The sequence below is a fragment of the Somniosus microcephalus genome, chromosome 3 (genome assembly GCF_052327205.1).
Source record: "Somniosus microcephalus isolate GS21.2 chromosome 3, FLI_Smic_1.0, whole genome shotgun sequence".
NCBI lineage: Eukaryota > Metazoa > Chordata > Chondrichthyes > Squaliformes > Somniosidae > Somniosus > Somniosus microcephalus.
In genome coordinates this window covers 34,290,826-34,317,483 of record NC_140989.1, presented here as the reverse complement: position 1 = coordinate 34,317,483, position 26,658 = coordinate 34,290,826, and the positions used below count along the sequence as shown (strand labels likewise).

The window sequence follows — 26,658 nt, the reverse complement described above, 5'->3', positions numbered from 1 at the left end:
ATGTTTACCTTGGGATCATTTCAAAATTAAAGCGCTAACATTGTGGGAGAGAGAGCTTGTAAATGTTGAAAATCCCCATACCATTGGTGGGGATTTGCATTTGGGCTACAGATCAGAAAAGTGGGCAGTAGACCTTGCGTGCTTCATTGCTACTGTGGTTGATTTTACGACTGACATTTTGAAGTTGAGGACTGAGCTGTGTAATTTAAAATTTAAACAGAATACATATTAAGTTTACCTTCTGGCAATTTTAGAATTTGGTGTACCAGCACTTTCAGGATGGGGGAAGTTCTGGGTTCGTGCTTGGGATGCAGATGTCCTATAAGTGCATGGCCGGCAGGGGGGTCTGCACCTATTCTTTTACTGGAGGTTGGCCTTCAACACCAAATAGGACTAGCCACATTTGGAGCACTTCCTGCAGTAGGATCAGCCATCTCTTCAGCATCAAATGGGAGCAGTGTTGCTACACGTCTTCACTGTGCCAATATGGAAAATTAGGCAAATCTTCCACAATACTACAATGTTCCCTTTTTTGGCGCGCTGTTTCCTGGCTGGATTTTGCAATCCCCGGCTAAGTGTGTTGCGGGCCAAGCTCTCTGGGCAAGCTCTTTCTTTGCTAGTAAATGAGTGGGTGGGCCTTATATCACAAAACTGTGCAGCCCAACCCCCTTCCCATAAGGTGCACCCGTGCACTGGGCCAGCACCACCTCATTTTTGCCAGGGTTGTAAAAATGGGACTGAAAAGAACCTACTAGAATCTGCATTCTCATCACTGTGTTACCTTTATTTAGTCAATATTGTTATTGATCAGACAGCCATCAATGTTTCTTAAACCATTAATAATTGAAATGGTATTGAAGTATTTGTTGGTTAAATCTCACTACCTTTGGAAAGGAATGGCAAAACCATAGATGAGTCTGTAAGGGCTAGGATGACAAAGTCTCTGTTATGAGCAATTAAATGGCATACATTCATTGCAAAATGAGAACTGTTGCTTCTCGAGAACTGCTTGGTACAGCTGTTATGGTAAACTTCATAAAGTCAAATAACTAGTGTTACATTTGCAGATGTCTCCTCTCAATGGGCCCTCAATGAAACATGTATGGTCAGTGTCAATTCAAGTTTCTAGAATCCACAGCACAAACTGCCTGTAAATTCAGTACTAACTGGCTCTCCCCACTCAATGGAGCCACAAGGATGTTTGGTGTGGGAATTCAATATTAGTCAAGGAGTTCTGGCACATTGTTATGATGACAGTATATGTGGAGAGAGAGCTTTACTCTACAAAGTACCAATGATAAAACTTAACCTGGTGAGGCTGATTAAAGAAAAAGCATAACATTCTACTGTCAGCCAGTCATCCCTCACTTTGATAAATTACAAGGTTCCCTGACAGTCTAGTGGGTAAAGGAATTGCTTGATGTAGTCATACAAAAGTTGAATTCTAGCTCTGTGCTGAGTGATGACTTGGATGAGGGCAGGGCAGCAGTTGGTACTACAATTGGGCTTTGAAAATATCAGGCAAGGTTCCTGCTCCTGATTGCTATCCAGAAACCTCGGTTGAAAAGTGCAGACATCAAGTGACAAACCTAATTGAATTGTGCTGTACTGCCCTTCAATACAAAGAAGCATACTGACGGCGCAGACACGATGGGCCTCTTTCTGTGCTGTAAAACTCTATGACTCACTCAGCGGCCTCGGGCATGAATAACAGTCACTTGGGTGAGGTACACAATGGCTGTTGAACCACACAGAAGGTTCAGCACCTCGAGGAGAGGAAACAAGTTCAGAATTTAATTTGGACACTCAGGAATAAATAACAAAATAGTAACACAACTGCACAGTAACTTTATAAGAGAAAAAGATTTCAGATGCATAATTATATTCTTTATATAGGTATCTTCTCAAGGACAATTAGGGATTTAGGAATGGGCAATAAACGCTGGCCTTGCCAGTGATGCCCACATCCCATGAATGAATAAAAACTTAATTTTAAGTAGACAGTGTCAACTTGGCTGAGTGGTAGCACCCCTGCCTTTGAGTCAGTAAGTTGAGAGTTCAAACCACATTACTGAGGAAATGCTGCATATAGGGGATACTGTCCTTTGCGCAATATGCTAAACCAGGACCCAGCTGCCTGTTCAGGTGGATGTAAAAGATCCCACGGCACTACTGAGAAGGAGAGTAGTTTTCCTGGTGATCTGACCAAAATTTATCCCTCTACCAAAACAAATTATTTGGTCATGCATCTCACTGCTTTTTGTGGGACCTTGCTATGTACAATATTGATTCCTGCGTTAGCCTACCAAGCAACAGTAACTACATTTCTAAAGTATCCATATATAAGGCCGCACAAAGTGGAGGAGAAACATCCGGGAAGGCGCCGAACACCTCGAGTCTCTTTGCTGGGAGCAAGCGGAAGCCAAGCGTAAACAGCAGAAGGAGCACACGTCAACCCAAGCACCCCACCCACCTGCCCCTTCAACCACCGTCTGCCCCACCTGTGACAGAGACTGTAGGTCCCGCATTGGACTCATCAGTCACCTGAGAACTCATTTTTAATGTGGAAGCAAGTCATCCTCGGTTCCAAGGGACTGCCTAAGAAGAAGAAAGTATCCACAGGCCGTGAAGCATTTTGGGAAGTTCTAGAGTTTGTGAAAGGTGTATAAATGAAAGTTCTTTATTTTCTAAATAAAAGTGTGACATACAAGATGATTCCAGAACACTACCACAAGGTGATACTGATTTTATCAGTGGGATTCTGGCCAACTAGTAATCAGAGAAAGGGATGGGGAACAGAGAGGCAACAGATAAAACAAAAGCAAACAAATGGAAGATGGGAATGTGTGGAAAAAACACAGCTTTCTGATGAATCAGTTGGTAAATGCACTGTCCATTGTGGTACTCCCAATACAGATCAGAAAGATCCCAGATTTAATCCCTTGTCTGTGCAGTTAGCTGATTTCAGCTGGGGAAACAGCAGCAGTGCTTCAATTGGCCTTTGTACCTCTGATTGCTTTCAAGTTATTCCTATGGATAGAAGGGGCTAAGCCTCTCGCCTCTGAAAAGGACAGCTGACACAAGGTATCTCCCTACTGATTCTATGTTATGGTTTCACAGCATTGTTTAGGAGCCAACAGAGTGAGTTTTGATCGTCGTCACAACAACCATAAGTAATCGAGAGTCTCAGCAGCTTGGGTACCTAGATCCTCACAGATTCATAGAAATTTACAGCACAGAAGGAGGCCATTCAACCCATCGTGTCTGTGCCGGCCGAAAAAGAGCTATCCAGCCTAGTCTCACTTTCCAGCTTTGGTCCGTAGCCTTATAGGTTACGGCACTTCAAGTGCATATTCAAGTAATTTGTAAATGTGAGGAGGGGTTCGGCCTCCACCACCCTTTCAGGCATGTGTTCCAGACCCCCACCACCCTCTGAGTGAAAAACGTTCTCCTCAACTCCCCTCTAATCCTTCTACCAATTACTTTAAATCTATGCCCCCTGGTTATTGACTCTCAGGTAGGGGAAATAGGTCCTTCCTATCCACACGATCTATGCCACTCATAATTTTATACACCTCAATCAAGTCTCCCCTCAGCCTCCTCTGTTCCAAAGAAAACAACCCCAGCCTATCCAATCATTCCTCATAGCTAAAATTCCCCAGCCCAGACAACATCCTCGTAAATCTCCTCTGTACCCTCTCTAGTGCAATCACATACTTCCTGTAATATGGTAACTAAAACTGTACACAGTACTCTAGCTGTGGCCTAAGTAGTGTTTTTTTACAGTTCAAGCATAACCTCCCTGCTCTTATATTCTAAGCCTCGGCTAAGGGAAAGTATCCCGTATGCCTTCTTAACCACCTTATCAACCTGTCCTGCTCCCTTCAGGGATCTGTGGACATGCACTCCAAGGTCCCTCTGCTCTGCTACACTTCTCGGTATCCTACTGTGGCGGATCGCCACCTAAACGGGCGCAATCCACTTTTCCGTCCGTGGACAATAAATCAGGCACCTTGCCTTTAAGAAGCATGCTGCCTTTAAGGCATGACAAAGGAGCGGGCGTCGCCCTCAGTGTGTACACAAAAGCGCGGGCGTCGCCCTCAGTCTGTTTTCGGGTTTAGCAGAGAGAAGAGCTTGGGCAGCCATCTCTAGAGAATGTAATAAAAAGCCACGTGTTCCTCAGATCGGTTCGGCCTCCATTCGTGTTCCGCGGCAGCCTCAACATTGGTGACCCCGATGCTCAGAACGTATTCCGAGCACTGCAATGGCGGACACGAACGCAATTTCCGTGAAACTGCTGGAGTTTTGGGAAAACCAGCCCGAAGCCTGGTTCCTCCAAGCTGAGTCCCGATTCCGGCTGCGACACATCACCACAGATGGGACGAAGTATGACTACCTCGTCGCATCACTCGGTAGCTCCACAGTCACGAAGGTCTGGATAGCGCTGCAGAACTCACCAGAGGGGGGCAAGTATGCATATCTTAAGGCCGCGCTCCTTAAAAAATTTACGACCTCGACATACCAGCGAAACTGCCGCCTCCTCGACCTTCCAGGCCTCGGTGACGCCTCACTGTCAGACCTCCTCTCCCACATGCTCTCACTCTGACGAGAGCCCACCCGGGTCCCTCTTCCGCACGCTGTTCATCCGCCAGCTACCTCCCAGCATCCGCCCAGCGATCGTGGCGTCCGGCCTCACGGACCTAGAAGCCCTGGCCGACAAGCTGCTGTCCGCTCACTCCAGCCGCAACGTCGCTCCGGACCTGGCAGCCAGAGCCTGGGCGCGCCCCTCACCGGCCACCACGCGGCCACAAGGCCCAGCCACAGGGCCTTCGCGCCCCACAAACCCGGGCTGTTACTACCACGCACGGTTCAGCGCCAGGGCACAACGGTGCACACCTCCCTGCTCCTTCAAGTCCGCCCCCGTACCAGCCCCCGCGATGGCAATGGGCCACGCGGGCTCCCTGCTGTACGTCACGGATGACAAAACCGGCCGCCGGTTCCTGTGCGACACTGGAGCTCAGCACAGCATCATCCCGGCCTCCGCCCTCGACATCCAAAAGGGCGAACAAGGACAGGCGCTGGCTGCCGTTAACGGCTCGGACATCCGGACGTACAGCACCCGCACAGTCACCCTCGACCTCGCTGGTCGCCGCTACCGATGGGAGTTCATCAGTGCCATGGTACTCTCCCCTCATCGGCGCAGATTTCCTGTGCGCCCACGGCCTACTGGTAGACATCCCTCGACACCGCCTCATGGACATGAACACCATGTCCCCCATCCTGGGCGCCATGGCCCCCCGTCAACCCGCCGACATTGCATCACAGTGCCACGCCCGGGCCACGGATGACTACTCGGCACTCCTGGCCGAATTCCCGGCCCTCACCAACCCGACCTTCTCCGCGGAGGTCGCCAAACACTGGGTGGAACACTTCATCCCCACCACAGGCCCCCCAGTGTATGCCCACGCCCGCAGGCTGGACCCGGCCAAACTGGAGATCGCGCGGACCGAGTTTGCCACTATGGAACAGCTCGGCATCATCCGCCGCTCCAACAGTCCCTGGGCCTCCCCACTCCACATCGCCCCCAAACCAGGCGGGGGTTGGCGCCCCTACGGGGATTACCGCCGCCTCAACAACGCCACCACCCCTGATCGGTACCCCGTGCCGCACATTCAGGACTTCTCGGCTAGACTGGCCGGCCGCTCAGTCTTTTCCAAAGTCGACCTGGTGCGCGGCTACCACCAAGTCCCCGTCCACCCCGCAGACGTCCCCAAGAGGGCCGTAATCACCCCCTTCGGGCTTTTCGAGTTCCTGCAGATGCCCTTCGGCCTCAAAAACGCGGCCCAGACATTCCAACGGCTCATGGACTCGGTCCTTCGGGACCTGAAGTTCCTGTTCATCTACCTGGACGACATCCTGGTAGCCAGTTCCTCCAAGCAGGAACACCTCGAACACCTTCGCATCCTGTTCGGGCGCCTCAGCGACCACGGGCTCATCCTCAGCCCAGCCAAGTGCCAGTTTGGCCTGGACAAGATCGACTTCCTCGGCCACCACATCACCTATGCTGGGGCCATTCCCCTGCCCACCAAGGTGCAGGCCGTCCAGCAATTTCCCCGCCCCACCACCATCAAAGGACTCCAGGAGTTCCTCAAGATGGTGAATTTCTACAACCGCTTCATCCCCAAAGCGGCGTCCCTCATGAGGCCCCTGTATGAAGCCCTCCGGGGCAGGAGCGGCAAGATGGCGGTCGAATGGACGGCAGACGTATCAGCCGCCTTCAACTCCACCAAGACCGCGCTCGCCGACGCCACCCTGCTCGCGCACCCACGGCCCAATGCCAGAGTAGCGCTCACCACGGACGCCTCCGACCACACGGTCGGCGCAGTGTACGAGCAGTGGGTCGACGGCGCCTGGCAACCACTTGCCTTCTTCAGCCGCCAACTACGCCCCCCGGAGGTCAAGTACAGCACCTTCGACCGCGAGCTCCTCGCGCTGTACCTGGCGGTCCGCCATTTTCGGTTTTTGCTGGAGGGCCACCCCTTCACTGCGTTTGTCGACCACAAACCCCTGGCATTCGCAATGGCAAAGACAACCGACCCCTGGTCCGCCAGGCAGCAGCGCCAGCTCGCGGCAGTGTCCGAGTTCACCACGGACATCCAACACGTCTCCGGCCGAGACAACGTGGTAGCCGACTGCCTCTCCCGCCCCGCCATCCACGCCGCACACCTGGCAGTTGACTACGCTCAACTCGCAGCAGACCAGCTCACGGACCCTGATCTGCTCTCCGCACCTACCAACCTACCAGGGCTACGCCTGGCCGACGTCGCCTGCGGCCCGACTGCAGTCACGGTCAAGTGCGACATATCCCTATCTCAACCTCGGCCCGTCGTCCCAGCGCCGCCGGGTATTCGAGATTCTCCACAACCTCTCCCACCCCGGCGCCCGCGCATCCATCAAATTGGTAGCCAACCGCTTTGTCTGGCGCGGCCTTCGCAAGGATGTGCGTACTTGGGCCAACTCCTGCCTACGGGCCAAGGTGCAGCAACACACGAAAGCACCCCTCGAGGAGTTCACCGTCCCTTCACGTAGATTCGACCACATCCACGTGGGCATCGTCGGGCCCCTGCTGCCGTCGCAAGGCCACACGCACTTGCCGACGATCGTCGACCGCACCACGCACTGGCCCGAGGCAATTCCACTGACCTCTACCACCACCGCCATCGCCTTCGTCAGCACCTGGGTCGCATGGTTCGGCGTCCCCTCCGACATGACGTCGGACAGAGGTCCGCAATTTACCTCTGAACTCTGGACCGCCATCGCACGCAATCTCGGGGTGACCATTCACCGCACCACAGCGTACCACCCCCAAGCCAACGGACTGTGAGCGGTTCCACAGATCCTTGAAGGCATCTCTTCGAGCCAGCCTGAACCGACCGACTCCCGTGGGTCCTCCTCGGCCTGCGCTCCGCGGTTAAAGAAGACCTCCACGCATCAGCAGCAGAACTCGTGTACGGCCAGCCGCTGCGCGTACTCGGCGAGTTCCTGCCCACCGCCACGACACCCTGTCAGCAACGCCACGACTTCGCCTCACCGGCGCTACAGTTCGCCCCGGTGCCCATTGCCCGGCACGGCGAATCCAACTCGCACGTCCCGCTAAGCCTGCACCAGGCACGGTTCGTTTTCGTCCGGCACGACGCCCACCGCGGACCCCTTCAACCCCTGTACGACGGGCCCTACAAAGTGCTACAGGCTGGGGACAAATTTTTCGCCCTACAAGTGGGCGACAGGACTGAAAAAGTGTCGGTTGACCGACTCAAGCCAGCACACTGAGCCTGGTGAGCAGGTCCCAGTAGCTCGTTCACCGCCACGCGGCCGACCTGCCCTCAAGCCAGTACACCCGGCTGCTCCACGCCCGGCCGCTCCACGTCCACCGGCGTCCTACAAGAGCCGCACCGTCTCGTCCACACCTCCTAAGCGGATTCTGGGGGGAGCTGTGGCGGATCGCCACCTAAACGGGTGCAATCCACTTTTCTGTCCGTGGACAATAAATCGGGCACCTTGCCTTTAAGAAGCATGCTGCCTTTAAGGCATGACAAAGGAGCGGGCGTCGCCCTCAGTCTGTTTTCAGGTTTAGCAGAGAGAAGAGCTGGGGCAGCCATGTTCCTCAGATCGGTTTGGCCTCCATTCGTGTTCCGTGGCAGCCTCAACACTACCATTTATTGTGTATTCCCCCTTGCCTTGTTAGCCCTCCTCAAATGCATTATCTCACACTTCTCTGGATTGAATTTAATTTGCCAATTTTCTGCCCACCTGACCAGTTCACTGATACCTTCCTGCAGTCTACAGCTTTCTTCCTCACTATCAACCACACGGCCAATTTTTGTATCATCTGCAAATTTCTTAATCACGCCCCCTACACTGAAGTCTAAATCACTGATGCATGCTACAAAAAGCAAGGGATGGAGTACTGAGCCCTGCGGAACCCCACTGGAAACAACTTTCGAGTCACAAAAACATCCATCGACCATTACTATTTGCTTCCTGCCACAGCCAATTTTGGATCCAACTTGACACTTTGCCTTGGATCCCATGGGCTTTAACTTATGACCAATCTGCCATGTGGGAACTTTCCAAAAGCCTTGTTAAAATCTATGTAGACTACATCAAATACACTACCCTCATCAACATTCCTTGTTACCTCCTCAAAAAATTCAATCAAGTTAGTCAGACACAACCTTCCCTTAACAAATCTATGCTGACTGTCCTTGATTAATCTGTGCCTTTCTAAATGACGATTAATACTCTCCCTCAGAGTTTTTTCCAACAATTTGCCCATCACCGAGATTAGTCTGACTGGCCTGTAATTACTCGGTCTATCCGATACGCCCTTTTCAAACAGCGGAACATTAGCAGCCCTCCAGTACCACACCTGTAGCCAGAGAGGATTGAATAATGATGGTCAGAGCCTCCGCTATTTCCTCCCTTGCTTCTCTTAACAGCTTGGGATACATTTCATCCGGGCCTGGCGATTTATCCACTTTCAATTATGCTAAACCCCTTAATACTTCCTCTCTCACTATGTTTATCTGATCTAATATTCCACACTCCTCCTCAACTACAATGTCTGTATCATCCCTCTCTTTTGTGAAGACAGACGCAAAGTATTCATTAAGAAACATACCTGCATCTTCCGCCTCCATACACAAGCTTCCTTCTTGGTCTCCAATAGGCCCTACTCTTTCTTTAGTTATCCTCTTACTCTTTATGTATTTATAAAACAGCTTTGGCTTTTTCTTGATTTTATTTGCCAATATTTTTCATGCCCTCTTTGCTTTCCTAATTTCCTTTTTAATTTCACCCCAACACTTTCTATACTCCTCTAGGCTTTCTGCAGTATTTAGCACTCAGTATATGACATAAGCTTTCCTTTTTTGCCTTATTTGCCCCTTGACATCCAGGGGGCTCTAGATGTGGGATTCCCACCCTTTTTCTTTGTCGGAACATATTTGCTCTGAACCCTCACTATCTCCTCCTTGAATGTCTCCACTGCTCTGACATTGATTTACCTTCAAGTGAGCGGTTTCCCATTCACTTTTGCTAACTCACAACTTAGCTTAGTAAAATTGGCCTTTCCCCAATGAAGAACTTTCACTCCTGATCTATCTTTGTCCTCTGCAATAACTATGCTAAATCTAACTGAATTATGATCACTACCACCAAAATGCTCTCCCACCGATGCCCCTTCCACCTAACCAGCTTCATTCCCTAAAACTAAGTCCAGAACCGCCCCCTCTCTTGTTGGGCTTGCTACGTACTGGCTAAAAAAAAGTTCACCTGAATGCATTAAAAAAATTCTGTGCCCTCTATACCTTTTACACTGAGTCTATCCCCGTCAATGTTAGGGTAGTTGAAATCCCCTATTGCTGCCCAATTGTTTTTGCACCTCAGAAATTTCCCTACATCATTGCTTTTATATCTCCCTCGGACTATTTGGGGGGTCTATAGTCACTCCCAGCAGTATAACTGCCCTTTTTTCATTCTGCAGTTCAATCCATATGGCCTCATTTGATAATCCTTCTAACACATCATCCCCCCCCTCACAGCTGTAATAGTTTCTTTAACCAATATTGTGACCCCCCTCCTTTCTATCCCATCTGAAAACCCTGTAACCAGGAATATTGAGCTGCCATTCCTACACCTCTTTCAGCAGCCATGTTTCAGTAATAGCTATGATACCATACTTCCACATGTCTATCTGTGCCCTCAGCTCATCTGCCGTATTCACTAGACTCCTTGCATTGAAGCACTACCAAACTCCATTGTCGTCTATTTCCTAGCCTCGGTTTCCTCTTCCTTCCAAACTCACTTACTCATTTGCTGCCTTCCATTTCCAGATTTGCTTCTCTCCCTTCTGAATTTATGCTCAGGTTCCCATCCCTCCGTCAAGCTAGTTTAAACCCTCCCCAGCAGCACCAGCAAACCTCCCTGCAAGGATACTGGTCCCAGCTCTGTTGAGGTGGAAGCTGTCCAGCTTGTACAGGTCCCACCTCCCCCAGAAGCAGTCCCAATGCCTCAGTATGACATTCCTCAAAGGATGATAAAACAAAACTATCCCATGGATTCAAACACATTTTTGTTTCACACTTTCTTTTTTCAGAGTATTATGCAGCCTGTCACTTAACAGATATGTTCATAGAATGATGCAGCACAGGAGGTCGTCATTCGGCCCATTGTGCCTGTGCTGCAATTTGGTAGAGCTGTCCAATTAGTCCCACTCCCCTGCTCTTTCACCATAGCGCTGTAATCTTTTTCCCTTCAAGGTATTTATCCAAGTCCCTTTTGTTACTATTGAATCTGCCTCCACCACTCTTTCAGGCAGTGAATTCCAGATCACAACAACTCACTGTAAAAAATGTTTTCCTCATGTTCCTCTGGTTCTTTTGCCAATCACATTAAATCTGTCTCCTCTGGTCACCGACCCTTCTGCCACTGAAAACAGTTTCTCCTTATTTACTCTTAAAACCCTTCATGATTTTGAACACCTCTATCAAATCTCCCCTTAACCTTCTCTGCTCTAACGAGAACAACCCCAGCTTCTCCAGTCTCTCCACATAATTGAAGGCCCTCATCCCCATTACCATTCTAGCAAATTGTTTCTGCACCCTCTCTCAGGCCTTGACATCCTTCCTAAAGTGTGGTGCCCAGATTTGAACACAATAGTCCAGATGAAGCCTAACCAGTGTTTTATAAAGGTTTAGCTTAACTTCCTTGCTTTTGGACTCTATTCCATTATTAAGGCCAAGGTTCCCGGATGCTTTTTAAAAAAAAAAACACAGCCTTCTCAAAGATTAGTGTACGTACAGCCTCAGGTCGCTCCGTTTCTGGACCCCTTTTAAAATTGTACCATTTAGTTCATATTGCCTCTCCTCAATCTTCCTACCAAAATGTATCACTTTACATTTCTGTGTGTTAAATTTCATCTGCCCTGTGTCTGCCCATCTCACCAGTCTGTCTATGTCCTCCTGAAGTTTGTTGCTATCCTTCTCATTGGTTACTACATTTCTGATTTTGATGTCATCTGCAAACTTTGAAATTTTGACCTGTATACCCAAGTGCAGGTCATTAATATACATATCAAAACGAGCAGTGGTCCCTGATGTAAAAAGACTACTGAGCACTTGGTTTGAGTATAAAACAAGGCTTTAATCAACTTTCACAACCATGAGATTCTAGTTACATCACTAGTTCCTGGTTACAGAAACATCCTGAGCAAACTGGGCCCACGCCCGAGTATTTATACTCCTTGGATGGCGCCACCAGCTGGCCACCCAGTGTTATTTCATGAGTCATTTCTCCATGAATGATAAGATTCATGACAGTCCCAATACCGAACCCTGGGGAGCTCCACTGTATACCTCCCTCCAGTCTGAAAAAATAACCGTTCACCAATACTCGCTGCCCCTTAGCTAAATTTATATCCATGCTGCCACCGTCCCTTTAATCCCATGAGCTTTAATTTTGCTAACATGTCTATTATGTGGTACTTTGTCAAACACGTGGTACTTTGTCAAACACCTTTTGAAAGTCCATATACACATCAACCGTGCTACGCTCACCAACCTTCTCCACTCCTTCATCAAAGAACTCTAATGTTACGAATGATTTCAGTCCATTGCCACCATTTTCAATGGAATTTGTCTATAAGGCTCAGTGTTGATTCACACAGGAAAGTACGATAAAAAGCAGTCACAATAGTGCTATTTTGTTCTGTTCAGGCATAAAATATACAATTTAATTTTAAAAAATTTATAGATTGGAAATGGCATGAGGTCTGAACCTGAAGGCACACACTATTTTAGAAAATTCACACAGTTATAAAAGAATAGTGTGGAATATTAAAAAGCAAATTTAAATGACTAAGCCAATGGATATCACAACTGGCAATTTCCTTTTCCCAAAGAAAAGAGTCCCATTTATCTTTCAATATTGTAACCAAAGTAAACAAGATGAATGGTCAACACATATTTGATATTAGAGATGATTAGAGACACCTCCTGCCCCATTGATAAATAGAAGTTTTATTTAAAAACAAGAGTGATGCAGCTACCAGAGCCTGAAATTACACCGACAGGTGATGTAACAAAACTGAACGAGAACACTTTACAATGGTAAATATTGACCCAAAGCATGACCACAGAATGGACAATAATAATTAAGGTCCGTGAACAGAAAGTGCATGCCCTACACAAGATCTTTAACAATATCTAGATAGATAGATACAGACATACATACACAGATAATATATATACAAATCTTGCCAAAAGTAAGTTCAGTGTTATTCGAATCCCATAGCGTGTGCCTAGTCCTTCTTGTCACCATGCGACCCCCTTGGTGACAGTGTGTGAACTACGACCTCTTAATCCTAATTCCGTACTTCTCCTTGATACTATGTGTGGCAGAAGTGCATGAGGTGACTGGTTGCTGTGCATCAGTAGGAGCCTCTTGGGACTAGTGTGGCCCTCGACTCATGGCAGTTAAATCCGGAGATAGAACTGCTGCAAGCTGCACCTCTTGGCATTTATGGGCAGCCTGGTCCAACGAGTCTTTTGATGGGGATCACGGCCCCATGAAATCTAGGTTATGTTGCCTAACAGAGAAATTTTATAATGGGAAATTGAGGTGCAATTTGGCTGCTAATTGAAATTCAATTTCATCAGGACTATAAAATCAGTTGAACTGCAAGTTCTTAACAGCTGTTGGCATAAGTCAGACCCCCCCATGCAGGTAGGATGCATATTGTTGCCGATTTGGACAGTTGCCAATATAAAAAGTGGCTATTCTTACACATTCTTCTTCCTTGAGCTTAATGTTCTCTCTCTTGCCCCAAACTAGCTGCAGACTCTCCTGCACAGCCCACCACTGAAAACATTTTGCACACTTTTGTACAGCTGAAAGATACAAATTAACTGCAGCTGTCAATCAGTACAATAATAATTTAAAATATATATAAAAGGGGCGGTTCTACTGTGATTTCACTATCAATGAGTTAAAGTTTAAACACAATTTAGCAGAATGTTTGTATTGTCTTAGTCACTCTCAGAAGTATTGGAACCTAAATATAGAATTGGAAAAAGATAGAATATTGAAAATAGGAAAAAAAATGACCTTGCTGTACTCTGTTTTAATTCGCTGCAATTACAGTCAATCTGCCTATACTGCACAGAATAACAAGATTTTGAGTACCTCCATTGTGTGTATTGAATGTCAATTTTTTCTTCCCTATTAGTTGTTTGTCTCGATTCATTTTCAATAGGTTAATAGCTGCTTTCATTATTCACACTTTTCAAAAGCATTTTGCCCAGTTTCAATTTTTTATATTCACTCTCGGGATGTGGGTATTGCTGGCAAGGCTGGCATTTATTGCCCATCCCTAGTTGCCCTCGAGAAGGTGGTGGTGAACCTTTTTCTTGAACCATCACTGTTATGTAGGCAAACATGGCAGTTAATTTGTGCACAAGGTTACATAAAAAAACAAAATGAGCTGAATGACTAGTTAATCTGTTTTTAAGTGGTTTGATTGAAGGAAGAATGTTATCCAGGACTTCGAACAGTCTGATGAGATCTTTTACATTCAACTTGGTCAGGAACGGAGCCCCAGTCTAATGGCTCCTCCCAGTCAGGGTTAGCATATCCTCCAACTCTGAGCAAAGCACTGAGAAATCCGCCAGAATTTAGTTACATATATACAAATGTAGGAGGACTTTATTGATGGGCAAGAGATGCAATCTGCATTTTATTTTTTTAAACCAATCGAAGTAATTTACTCCTCTAAGCATGCAGCCTGAATCCATATAGGAAAATAGTATAATTCCTAATTTAGCATGGCAATCAAAATATCGAGGTTTCTGTAATTATTGCCGTATTACCAATTATCACCAGCTGTAATAAAAGGGCACAATTTCAACATGCTGGAACAATACAGCTTAGCTCTAACTGCAGCACTAGGTATTACATTTTGTACTTGGGTAATTGTTAATCATTTCTACTTGCATACATTTTTTGATAGATGTATTGCCAGAAGTGGAGTCCTGTGCATTTGCTGGCCAAACTTTATCTGGCATTATTCAGAAGTCAACACAATTCACTGGTTCAGCAGTGAAGATGCTCACTTTTAGACATGTGTCTCAATTAATGAAACTCATTGGTAGCCTTCCGATTTTTGCTTTTCACATTTTTCTTAAATCGGGTGAAATCAGCTGTGAGCAAATACTCGCTTTTTTGAGTCAAAAATAAAACGGAATGTTTGTAACCAGAAAAAGTCAGGTTTAATCAACGGAACAATTTTCGAAGGAATGAGTAAAATACTTAAGTAAATAATAAATGCTTACAGCTGCCTTCACAAGGCATCTTCAGTGCCTCTACACACGTGAACTTTGCTCACTGCTGTGACTCATGTGACTCAAGGTAGGTTCTGCATCGATGATGTGTTGGGGCAGAGAGATAATGAAGTGCTGCTTGTACCAAACAGGGAAAGTGGCTGCATGTGTCACACCAGAACTGAGGTATGGCAATAATGACATCTCCAGATTTTACCCTAATTTCAGATTTCACAATTTGGCCATAACTATGGGTCTTTATCGTAAAAATCAGAAGGCTTATTTCATCAAGGTCATCAAACACCTAAAACTGTAGTGATAACTGCAGGTTGAAAAACAGATTTCAGTTTTCTTTTATTCAGAACTCCCAAAACATGATTTTGTGACACGTTGGTCTTGTTTCTCATTTGTGGTGTCCAGGAACGAACAGGAAAACTATTACTTTTATTTGAAAATATTTCAAAGGGCACACCTGGAGGTGGGTGGAGAAAATCAGACAGGGCTCCTTCCCTTGATCTCCTTATGGAAAGTACACGGGTGGATGCCATGTGAGGAAAGAATCATGTTCAGCTACAATGTAAAGTCAAAGAGAAAATCCTAGCTCGAAAGTCAATTGTAATATGCCTCCCTCGTGGATCAGCTAACTCAGTATGGCTCATTTTACATCACGCAGAGTATTTATTCCCAGAGATCAACAGCCTACATATAAAAAATCTGACAGATGTACAATAGTATCTCAAGTACACAGCTGGGAACTAATCTCTAAGTGGGAATATGCAGTAGATGAGCATACACGGTTGTTGGAATTGATTTGGTAATTCTTTAAACCAGTCACACTGCCTTGTGCATTAATCCATTTATCAATATATTGTTCTTAAACTAATAGGCCAATCTTAATTTCAGCCCTACAGTTAAGTTGCACAGCTCATTTCTGCAATTTAGAGAAGGTCACTCTAGAATTAATGGTAAGTTTTACCCTTGAATCAGCCCATTCAAAAATGCTCCCTGTGGAATTCCACATTCAGATATTTTCTGGCAAAAATGCTAGGGTGATGCAAGCCAAAGGAACACATTTGCTGTTTATCCTGGCGTCAGTGGGGCTGGTCTGTTTAGATATTATTTAGCTCTTTTTCACCTCCGGATATTTTCTAAAACACAATATGTACTCACTGGACATGGCAGAAAAGGGTCAGTTTTCTTTAAAGAAATACCCATTATCAATCTTTAAACAGACTGATCCTACATACACTGATGGTACATTGTTGGATATGCTCCAAGCACAAGCTTATGGCTTAAGCCATGCCACAGTATATGCACTGCTTTGTTTAGCTGATAAAATGGATTAACAGAGTTCCATCCAACAACATTATAAATGCCAATGTGTTCTGATGGAGGGTCTAGACCCAAAACATTAAATTGCCTTTGTTCGTTATAGATCCTGATGGACCTGCTATGTATTTCTAGAATTTTCTGTTTTAACTACAAGTATTGATTTTCTTTTGGCATGTGTAATTTTTATTGAATTTGCAAGAGTGTGTTCTGAAAATGTACATTCAATTTATATATTTTATGCAGTCACTGTATATTTTGGTTGCATAATGCTAACTCACAGTGTATCAATACATCCAGATACCAATGTTTTTAAGTTTATTTTAAATTAGTCGAAGGTGAAGTGCTCATTATTAAAAATAACATGCCCTTTATATGAATTTAGTAGAATGATCTATTTAAAATATTCCTGAATAATCAGTACAGGCTATTGTGTAATTAAAATAATAATCTTTGTAACAATTAATTTTCAGAAAAATCAGCATTCTGGCTAACTAAATGAGTGTATAATTTTTAACCCATGGATATACAATTATCATGAAAATTATTTCATTAAACAAATAGGACATGGTCACAAATGTATAAATTGATGCTTCACCACCTAAATATATCTAAATAAAATTAGCACCAGACAGGTACATTACTGTTATTGCACACTACAATATTTTACAAATCTAGTGGTCAGGTCCCAGTAGAAAATGAGGTAGTTTACTGACAAAGACCTCAAACACTACACTGTGGACTGCATTACTTAGTAGAAGATCAGAGGGCAATTTGGAATAAGGTTCAATTAATTTGCTTTAATTTCTGAAACAAGATCTTTTAATTGGGGTGTCGTGCAGCTTTTCAGGGATGGAATAATCAGCAGTTGGAATTGGTTTCACCTCAAGGGATTGTCCTTAAAATAGCTCTCACTTGAGTGTGGAGACTGCAGTGCAGAGCTCCAACAAAGTGGCAGATTTTTAACCAAATAAAGAGATCCAAGAACTACACACCGGTAGGAAAGGAGCAGAGATGCAACTTCTTTTAACATAGCAATTTTACAAAACTTTAAGAAAAAAAAAACCTAATCCTGAAGTTTGCATCTATTGAACCAACGTTGCCAGGCATTATTCATGCTATCAGCATACCAGTGCAGGGCGAACACTGCACTCTTGCTGTATTACAGCAATGCAACAGCACATAATTGCAGTGTACAGTTGATTTAAGCAAATAGAGATGTGGTTAATAGGCAAGTAGGAGGCATTTCTTTCACATTTGATTTGCATAATATTTAACCCTTATCCAGGTAAACAGAAACCACCCCTCTGGTTGGGGAGATAATCACTTAGCGTTATCAGTTTAAACTTGCCACAAAGAGTGAGGAGGGAGATTAGGAGAAAGTTCTTTACGCAGAGAGTTGTTGGGAGCATGGAATGCTTTTGCCACAGGAAATAGTTGAGATGACTGCATCTTTTAAGGGAAAGGTGGATAAATATTTGTAGCAGAGTTATGGGAATGAAGGGGAGAAATTACTGGCACATAGCAAAGAGCCAGCACTGATGAGAGGAGCTAAGTAGCTTCTTTTTATGCTATAATAAACTTCTACAGTTCTCAGTAAAATCCAGGAAGCAGCATTTGTATTGGATGGAACACGAGCGGTTACTGAAGAGGGGAAAACAATACCTTATTTATTTTGCGGTTCCTATAATGTTGTACTCAAGCACACACTTTTTTCATCACTTTCCTCAAAAGCGCTGTATTCAATTTACTTCAATGCTGTCATGCACCTCAGGGCCATCCCCATCCACAACTGGGGTCTCAATATTAACCCCAGAGGTCTTGTTGAGACCAAGGGTATATAAAGCACTCTTTCGTCCTACTCCCACTGCATATTGAAAGCTGGTCCAACAAGAAGTAACTGCAGCTGGAAGGATGAGAAGGACTAGTTTACTCTGAGCCAATACTGGGAACCCAGACAATAGAGAGAGGCACCCCTTGCGTTCCTGCTAACAGTCATGTACTTCTTTGTAACAATATATGATTCGTGCTTTTTGTGACTGCCAACCAAGGTAAAACATAAAGATTGTCTTGCCCCTTGGCCTGTACTCTGTGTGATTGCTACAGTTCCTTGCTGTACACTTTTATTCCTCATTACAACCAGCTTCTTTAAATAACTTGCACAGAGTGAAGAATTGTTTTACCCATCAGTAACTTTATTTCTATCCTTTTCATCTCTTGCTAGGCTGAAACCATCTAATTATTTTCCGCTAATTTATTTTTATTTCTCTCAACATAATCTCGAGACAAGGTCACCTAATCCTCCTATTCGCTTCTGTGGAAAAAAAAAAATCCACATCCGAATGAGTGTCTAGATTATCTTTGATGAGTACTTGAGGATAGTTGTTACTTGATAGCCACTTTCATGTTGGTGTCTCGTGTCACCAGCTTTTGGTACACAGCCGACGTATACCTGACAGAAATATCAAAGTATATTTGACAATTTTGCTAAAGTTAGTAGCCAGGAAGACTCAATACCATTTGGGCCTTTCGCAGTCATTGGTGAATCTGGTTTACTTTGCGTTATTGCTGGCTGCAGGAGATGTGTGTGACAGGCACTAGCACATCATTAGGTGTAATATAAAAGCAATTAATATTCATTCATGGTCTTCTGAAGCTGTTTCTTAATCAGCCCTGCCCAACTGCCTTCCCCACACACCTTTCATCCAATTCTTGCTAATACCTTGTTAAAGACAAGTTTACATATGGTGCTTTTGTAGTTTGGACAGCACGAGTGTGATGTCCATGTTCTTGCTCTCGTGTTTATGTTGCTCCGTTATTTCCCAGAAGCAAGGTTATGATCCTGCTGTTCGGATAAGGGTTTAGTATTGTAAACATGGGGAGTTGGTGCACCAATGTCACTCTCCTACGATCTGAATTACAGAAGTGCCCAAACACCTACAGTTTAGCTCTGCCTGTATTCTCAGTAGTTTACTCCTATTTGATCTTGACAGACACACTTTTGCCGAGTCTCTTTTCCCAGCAAGTTGTCCATTTTACTGGGCTTGTTTAGAGACAGTTCAGATTCCTGAAGCCGACATCCTCTGCCATCAGTGCAGGACAGTACAATTATTTTAATTCTCTATTTTACTCAGTTAAAGTATGTGACACCAATTGTATTTGATCAAATTATGGGTGATTACAACTGGGGAGAGGCAGTGCTGCATTGCTGGAGGCCCATCAGTCTGTTCGGGTAGCTGGAAAAAATCCCATGGCACTAACTACCTGAAGAGAAGGGGAGTTCTCCTGATATCCTGCCGAACATTATTCCCTCAACCAACATCATGACAGATTAACTGGTCACTTAACACATCTGTCATTTGTGGGAGCATGCTGTGTGCAAATTGGCTGTTGCGTTTGCCAGCATAACAACAGTGACTACAGTTGCTCAAAAGTAGTTCATTAGCTGTGAAATTCTTTTAAAACAGAAATGATATTAGTGACAGATTTGCAAAAATCCCAACTTTATTCAAGCCCTTACTTCCAATGTACAACTGAATGTAGAATTCAGTAGCAGGAATTAGTGCCAAACACGAATTGCAACTTTATTACCATAGCCGTCACATTTTGTGCAATCTGTAAAGTCAATGGAGACCATTGCTCTGTAGTTAACCGCAAACTGTAACAAAGAAACTAATCATGCTTTTGTGCCAGCCTGCAATCTGACCACATCAAAAGCTGAATGCCAACATAAAGTCTGCTCATAATGCTTTGAAAGCAGTGGCAGTACTGAATTATAAATGAGCCTAGTATCTTGGGGGAGGGGAATAGGTGGGAGAAGAGAGATGTTACCCACTTCGAGTGGTCCCTGCCTGCGCCTCCTGAGGCAAGCTGCCACCAGCCGAAGCCTTTAGTTTGCACTCAGTGGTGTTGAAGCTTACAGGCCAACAATTACATTTTTACATTGCTGGTCTGTACAGATTTTCTCCTGAACTGGGGAAAAGCCCATGACCAAAAGCTTAAAAGCTCCAAACGTGATACAGAAGCAACCACCAAACTTTACATCTTGGAAATAGAAACATAGAAGATAGGAGCAGGAGTAGGCCATTCGGCCCCTCGAGCCTGCTCCGCCATTCAATGAGATCATGGCTGATCATCCAAATTCAGTACCCTGTCCCTGCTTTCTCCCCATACCCCTTGATCCCTTTAGCCTTGAGAAATATATCCAACTCCTTCTTGAATATATTTAATGTATTGGCCTCTACTGCCTTCTGTGGTAGAGAAATCCACAGGTTCACCACTCTCTGGGTGAAGAAATTCCTCCTCATTTCTGTCCTAAATGGCTTACCCCTTATCCTTAGACTGTGAGCCCTGGTTCTGGACTCCCGGATCATCGGGCACATCCTTCCAGCATCTAGTCTGTCCAGTCCTGTCAGAATTTTATAAGTTTCAATGAGATGCCCTCTCATTCTTCTAAACTCCAGCGAGTACAAGCCCAATCGACCCAATCTCTCCTCATACGTCATTCCTGCCATCCCAGGTATCAGCCTGGTGAATCTTTGCTGAACTCCTTCCATGGCAAGAACATCCTTCCTCAGATAAGGCAACCAAAACTGCACACAATACTCAAGATGTGGTCTCACCAAGGCCCTGTATAACTGCAGCAAGACATCCTTGTTCCTGTACTCAAACCCTCTCGCTACGAAGGCCAACATGCCATTTGCCTTCTTAACCGACTGCTGCACCTGCATGCTTACCTTCAGCGACTGGTGCACAAGGACACCCAGGTCTCGTTGCACTTCCTCTTCTCCCAATCTATTGCCATTCAGATAATAATCTGCCTTCCTGTTTTTGCCACCAAAGTGGATAACCTCACATTTATCCACGTTACATTGCATTTGCCATGCTTTTGCCCAATCACCCAATCTGTCCAAATCATCCTGGAGTTTCTCGACATCCTACTCACAGCACACACGCCCACCCAGCTTTGTGTCGTCTGCAAATTTGGAGATATTACATCTAGTTCCCTTGTCTAGGTCATTAATATATATTGTGAATAGCTGGGGCCCAAGGACCGATCCCTGCGGTACCCCACTAGTCACTGCTTGCCAGTCGGAAAAAGACCCGTTTATTCCAACTCTTTGCTTCCTGTCTGCCAACCAGTTCTCCATCCAAGTCAATACCTTGCCCCCAATCCCATGTGCCTTAACTTTACACGCTAATCTCTTATGCGGGACCTTATCGAAAGCCTTCTGAAAGTCCAAATACACCACATCCACTGGTTCTCCCTTATCTATTTTACCAGTTACATCCTCAAAAAATTCCAGTAGATTAGTCAAGCACGATTTACCTTTTGTAAATCCATGTTGACTTTGTCCAATCCTGTCACTGGTTTCCAAGTGCTCTGCTATTACATCTTTTATAATGGACTCTAGCATTTTCTCCACTACCGATGTCAGGCTTACCGGTCTGTAATTCCCCGTTTTCTCTCTACCACCTTTTTTGAATAGTGGGGTAACATTAGCTACCCTCCAATCCATGGGTACTGTTCCAGATTCCATCGAATGCTGGAAGATGATCAGCAAAGCATCAACTATTTCCAGGGCCACTTCCTTAAGTACCCTAGGATGTAGATCATCAGGCCCTGGGGATTTATCGGCCTTCAATCCCATCAATTTCCCTACAAATACCTGATTTCTTTCAGTTCCTCCCTTTCATCAGACCCTATGTTCCCCGACATCTCTGGGAGGTTATTTGTGTCCTCCTTTGTGAAGACAGAACCAAAATATGTATTTAATTGGTCGGCCATTTCTTTGTTCCCCATTATAAATGGTCAGGCAGGGTTACTTCAGCAAGAGGACAGAGGGCATGTTAGTGTCATAGGAGGTCCAAACTGGCCTAGTGCCCCAGAATGGTTCCAGGGATGAGGGATTTTAGCTACAAGGTTAGGTTGGAGAAGCTGGGGTTGTTCTCCTCGGAGCAAAGGAGGTTGAGTGGAGATTTGATAGAGGCGTACAAGATTATGACGGGTTTGGAGAAGGTAGACAGAGAAAGGCTGTTCCCATTAGCTGATGGTACAAGGACTAGGGGGACACAGGTTTAAGGTATTGGGCAAGAGATACAGGGGGGTTGGGAGGAAGAACATTTTTTACACAGCACGTGGTAATGACCTGGAACTCGCTGCTGACGAGGGTGGTGGAAGCGGAGACAATCAATGATTTCAAAAGGAAATTGAGGGAAATAAACTTGCAGGGCTACAGGGATAGAGTGGGGGGAATGGGACTGACTGGATTGCTCTACAGACAGCTGGCATGGATTCGATGGGCCGAATGGCCTCCTTCTGTGCCATAATGACTATGATTCTATTGTGAATATTGTCCTAAATACTTCATTTGAATTTTAATGACTAATTTATTGAATTCTAAGGGATATAGCAACTGCCAGAAGACATGGGTGTATATTCTTCCAAAAAAAGTATTTTTATTTCCAGCAGCCTTATCCATCCTACAGAATTTACTTTGTACAAATACTGCCCCATTACCTAGCTGTCAGCATACAGTGTATAACAAAGGAGCAAGAATTAGAAAGGGGGGTATATTAGTCATGAAATGCAGGATGGGACTGAAAGTAATGTCATAGTTTTGACAGGGAAAGGCTGCGGGTTGAAGAATTTGGCTTATGGAAATTCCTGCCTCCAAATATACGTAAAGTAATCTAGGAAAAGAAGAAAAACTGAATATACAAATGGCAAAAACCAGACGTGATACTTTACATCTCCTTCAGTGCAGTACAATAAAGCAGGGAGCGCTTTCACATTTCATTCAGCAGTTCATCGGCTTGCAACTGGAACTCGACGCTACGTTCACTAGAGGAGTTTTAACTGTGGGAATAGTAGTATCAGCAGATTGTTGATACTTTGTATTAATTCCTGTTTGTAGCATCCCGTCTAGGCTGCATATAGTGACACCATTATTCCTGACCAGAATGGAGATGATTGTCAATCACTGCTGTAAATGTCTGGGCACCCAGTCTATGGAGAACCACAATGTGAATCATCCTGGTTGTACCGCGTGCACTGCCTGAACAAGACTATAAAGCTGCTTTTATACTTGTTGGCTTTTCATTTGATTTCTGGAAGTCTTATGTTTGCGAGTTGGTTCCCAGTGTTTACACGGTTTTATCTGGGTCTACAAGTCTCCTGCCACTCTATGGAAAACAGATTAACTGCATCAACGCCAGGAAGGAAAACACATAACAAATTCTGAATGAAAAGGCCAATATAAAAGGATCGTAAATTTTCACCTACTTTAGCAGCAAAGTGGTATTTTTTTTGTGGTCCTTTAATCACTGATTCCCAAAAGATTAGGCTTAAAAATACAATTCTACTATTTATAAATCATATATAGTAACTCAAAGATCACAGCGCCAGATTGTTTCACAAAACTGATAAGCTGATTTGATTTTATAAGCAGAAACCAAAATTTGCAAACAATGATGTTCAAGTCAGTAATGACGAATCACTCACCGCTCTTTCTGATAGGTTCAGTGTTGGCAGGTGCAAAGCACGGGTGTGGGATGTCTTCCAGTCCACAGCCATTACATTACCATAATTATCGGTCAGTGCATTCCAAATCCTGGAGAGAAAACAGATGCATCAACAGAATGACAATGAGGTAATTGACTGTCCACAATCTAGCAGAAATTCAACTTTGCCTCAAGCACATAATGTAACCTTCAATCAAATGCAACAATGTCTCAGGTGATAATCTTATACAAGTAAGCATCGATGTTTAGAACATCTGATGTTCTAAACGTCATCACTGCCTGTGAACGTCTCCCGACTATATTATGCAACTTTGGGATTTAAATAAAATTTGCAGCAAAGAGCTCACAGATAGAAAATATATTCAGATACCAGAGCTCAGATGGCATTATGCCATGAATGCCCATTTGAGCCAATTACATGAGCAGCATAACCTGGATCTGCAGCTACACTGCCCAAAGGGTCATTACCTTGCTCCCATTTGGTCAGGTAGTAAGAGATACCAAGCAGAGCAATGTACTTTTCCACAAAAAAGAGAGAGAAACCTTGGCATAGTTTACCTTACACAGCCTCCTCCACTAAGGAATGGTGTATGACAAAGGGATGGGGGAAGAGTACCATTTGCTCAAAATCTCCTACGTATCGACTGTACAAAGTTAATACTCCAAGTCAAATTTGCAGGACAAATCTTGGCAAAGGAATTACACTAACAAAAGCAGTTCAAAGTGGACAGTGTGGCAGTGAAAACTACAGTACTGACAACGGTTAGTGCATGCAAATCACTCAGGCAGAAAGACCAACTAATGTAACATAGTAACTATGTTGTCTCACGAGTACTTACTGTATATCAACATAGTATCATAATGATAAGCACTCTATGGAGTGGTCAAAGCAGCAACTGGCTTGTACAGGATGGTTCTTCTATTCCAACCAGAATGCAACGCTACAAAGGGCGTTATTGCTATCTTTACAGCAAATAGAATAATCAGAAAAAATCAATTACATCCTGGATTCTATTGAAAAAAAATGAATAATGTGAAATAGTTTAGGCAGCAAATAGTAAGCTGTCAAAACAACTTGTAATTCAACATGAACTTTTAAAAATGGATTTCCCTTTTAACCAACTGAGGCTACCTTCAGTGCTGCTTGATTAAGTCTGACATTTAAAGCAGCACATCAGGGATACCATTATACTGTATCTCAGTTCATGGAGTAATTGACTGAAGAATTTACCCAGGGTAGTAAATGATAGCACTCAAAGGATTCAATTGTGAACAGCAAGTTAAATAAAGCATCCATGTCTAACGAGCACAAATGAGTTCAAGTGAATGCATAAACTCACTATTAACATTTTAGCATGATTATGAAAGCTTAAAAATTGCCCATCTCCCTATGAAACCTCAAACACAAACTTATAACACCACTTTCAGAAACATTTACTGACATGGTAACTGTGGTAAACCACGGTTATTGTTGTTCACCGTTGTTGTTGCACACTGTTGTACCTATGCATGCCTCAGCATGTCGCTGCTGGCTCCGCCCCTGGCTCCACCCACAGGCGCAGGTATAAAGGTGATTGCTCTGCAGCCCCCTGTCTTCTTGGAACCCAGTCAACCACGAGAGGCATGCTCTGTTCTTTGCTAATAAAAGCCTTTTAGTTACTCTCCTAACTCTCCGTCTTTTATGAGTAATTGATAGCGCATCAGTAACAAGACATTGAATTCTCACCACACAGTTACTTTCTCGTTCCCTCCGGTCTGCACAGAGCAGGATTAAATGGAGCGGACTTGAACAGTGTTTTATTTGGGAATTTGGAAAGAGTGGGAATTTGAAGGGGGGGGAAGGAGTTGCTGCTTTTTGCCTACACTACTTGCAGTGTTGCATTACAGGTAGATATATAATTTCAGTGCCCTTAACTTTAATCCCAGCTCTGCTCCATCCACCTTTCCAGCAATTTTGGGAGAGCACCAGAGTTTCAAACATTTACCTGGAAACTTGAGCCCGTGTCTTTTGAAAAGCTGAACCGATGGCCTCCCAACCTTGTTCAGTAATCTTCATGGCTTTGCCGCACTTTACTTTTCAATTTCCAAACCCACGGCCTCCTGACCCCAATCAGTAATCTGCACCGCAGTTTTCAATGATTGAACCTGTGGCCTCCCAACCCCTCGCAGGGAGTTTTGGGGCTTTAGCTGCACTCAAGTGAGAGGAAGAACTCATTTATATAGCGCTTTTCACAGCTTCCGGACATCCCACAGCCAATTAAGTACTTTTGAAATGCAACCACTATTGTAATGTAGAGAAACACAGCAGGCAATTTGTGCCCACCGAGGTCCCACAAACAGCAATGAGATAAATGATCAGATAATCTGCTTTAGCGATGCTGGTTGAAGGATAAATATTGCTCATTACACTGGTAAAGAATAGCACAGCCAGCTGCAGAATAAGCTCCTATTCTTCAAATAGTGCTATGGGATCTTTTACATTCGCCCGAGAGGGCAGACAGGGGCTCGGTTTAACTTCTTATCCACGCCTCCAAGAGTGCAGCATTCCCTCAGTATTGCACTGAAATGACAGTCTAAATTATGAGCCCAGGTCTCTGGAGTGGGGCTTGAACGTTCTGACTCGGAGGCCATCACTGAGCCAAGGCGGACACCCTTATCTCTTATAGGGACAATGATCTGCCCACTGCCTTATTTCCAAGGAAGCACAAGGCAGTGGGCAGGAATATCAAAAGTTAAGTCGTCTAGCTAGAACCAGGAAGATTAGAGAGTGGGTGTGGATGACCAGGGGCAGCAGGTGATGGACCATTCGGATCAGGGAGCGGCGTGATGGAGAAATAATTTAAAATAGTAAGATGCAGAAGAAGAGAGGCAAGGCCAGGAAGGAAGTTTGGAATTGGATCAGAGCCAGGTCAGCTGAGAGACAGAGTAA

At 44.8% G+C, this 26,658-nt stretch overlaps 1 protein-coding gene across 6 annotated transcripts in view; it reads right to left on the bottom strand.

Moving 5' to 3' along the window:
• LOC147120966 (fasciculation and elongation protein zeta-2-like) overlaps positions 1-26,658 on the bottom strand; it is a 185,391-nt gene that overhangs the window by 88,733 nt on the left and 70,000 nt on the right. For 5 of the 6 annotated variants that reach the window (XM_085979982.1, XM_085979979.1, XM_085979989.1 and 2 more), the window contains one exon: positions 23,710-23,818. In XM_085979982.1, coding sequence (XP_085836108.1) covers positions 23,710-23,818 — 109 coding nt within the window. Of the gene's footprint in view, positions 1-23,709; positions 23,819-24,568; positions 24,588-26,658 lie in introns of those variants that run through there. The other variant, XM_085980006.1, reaches the window with a different exon arrangement.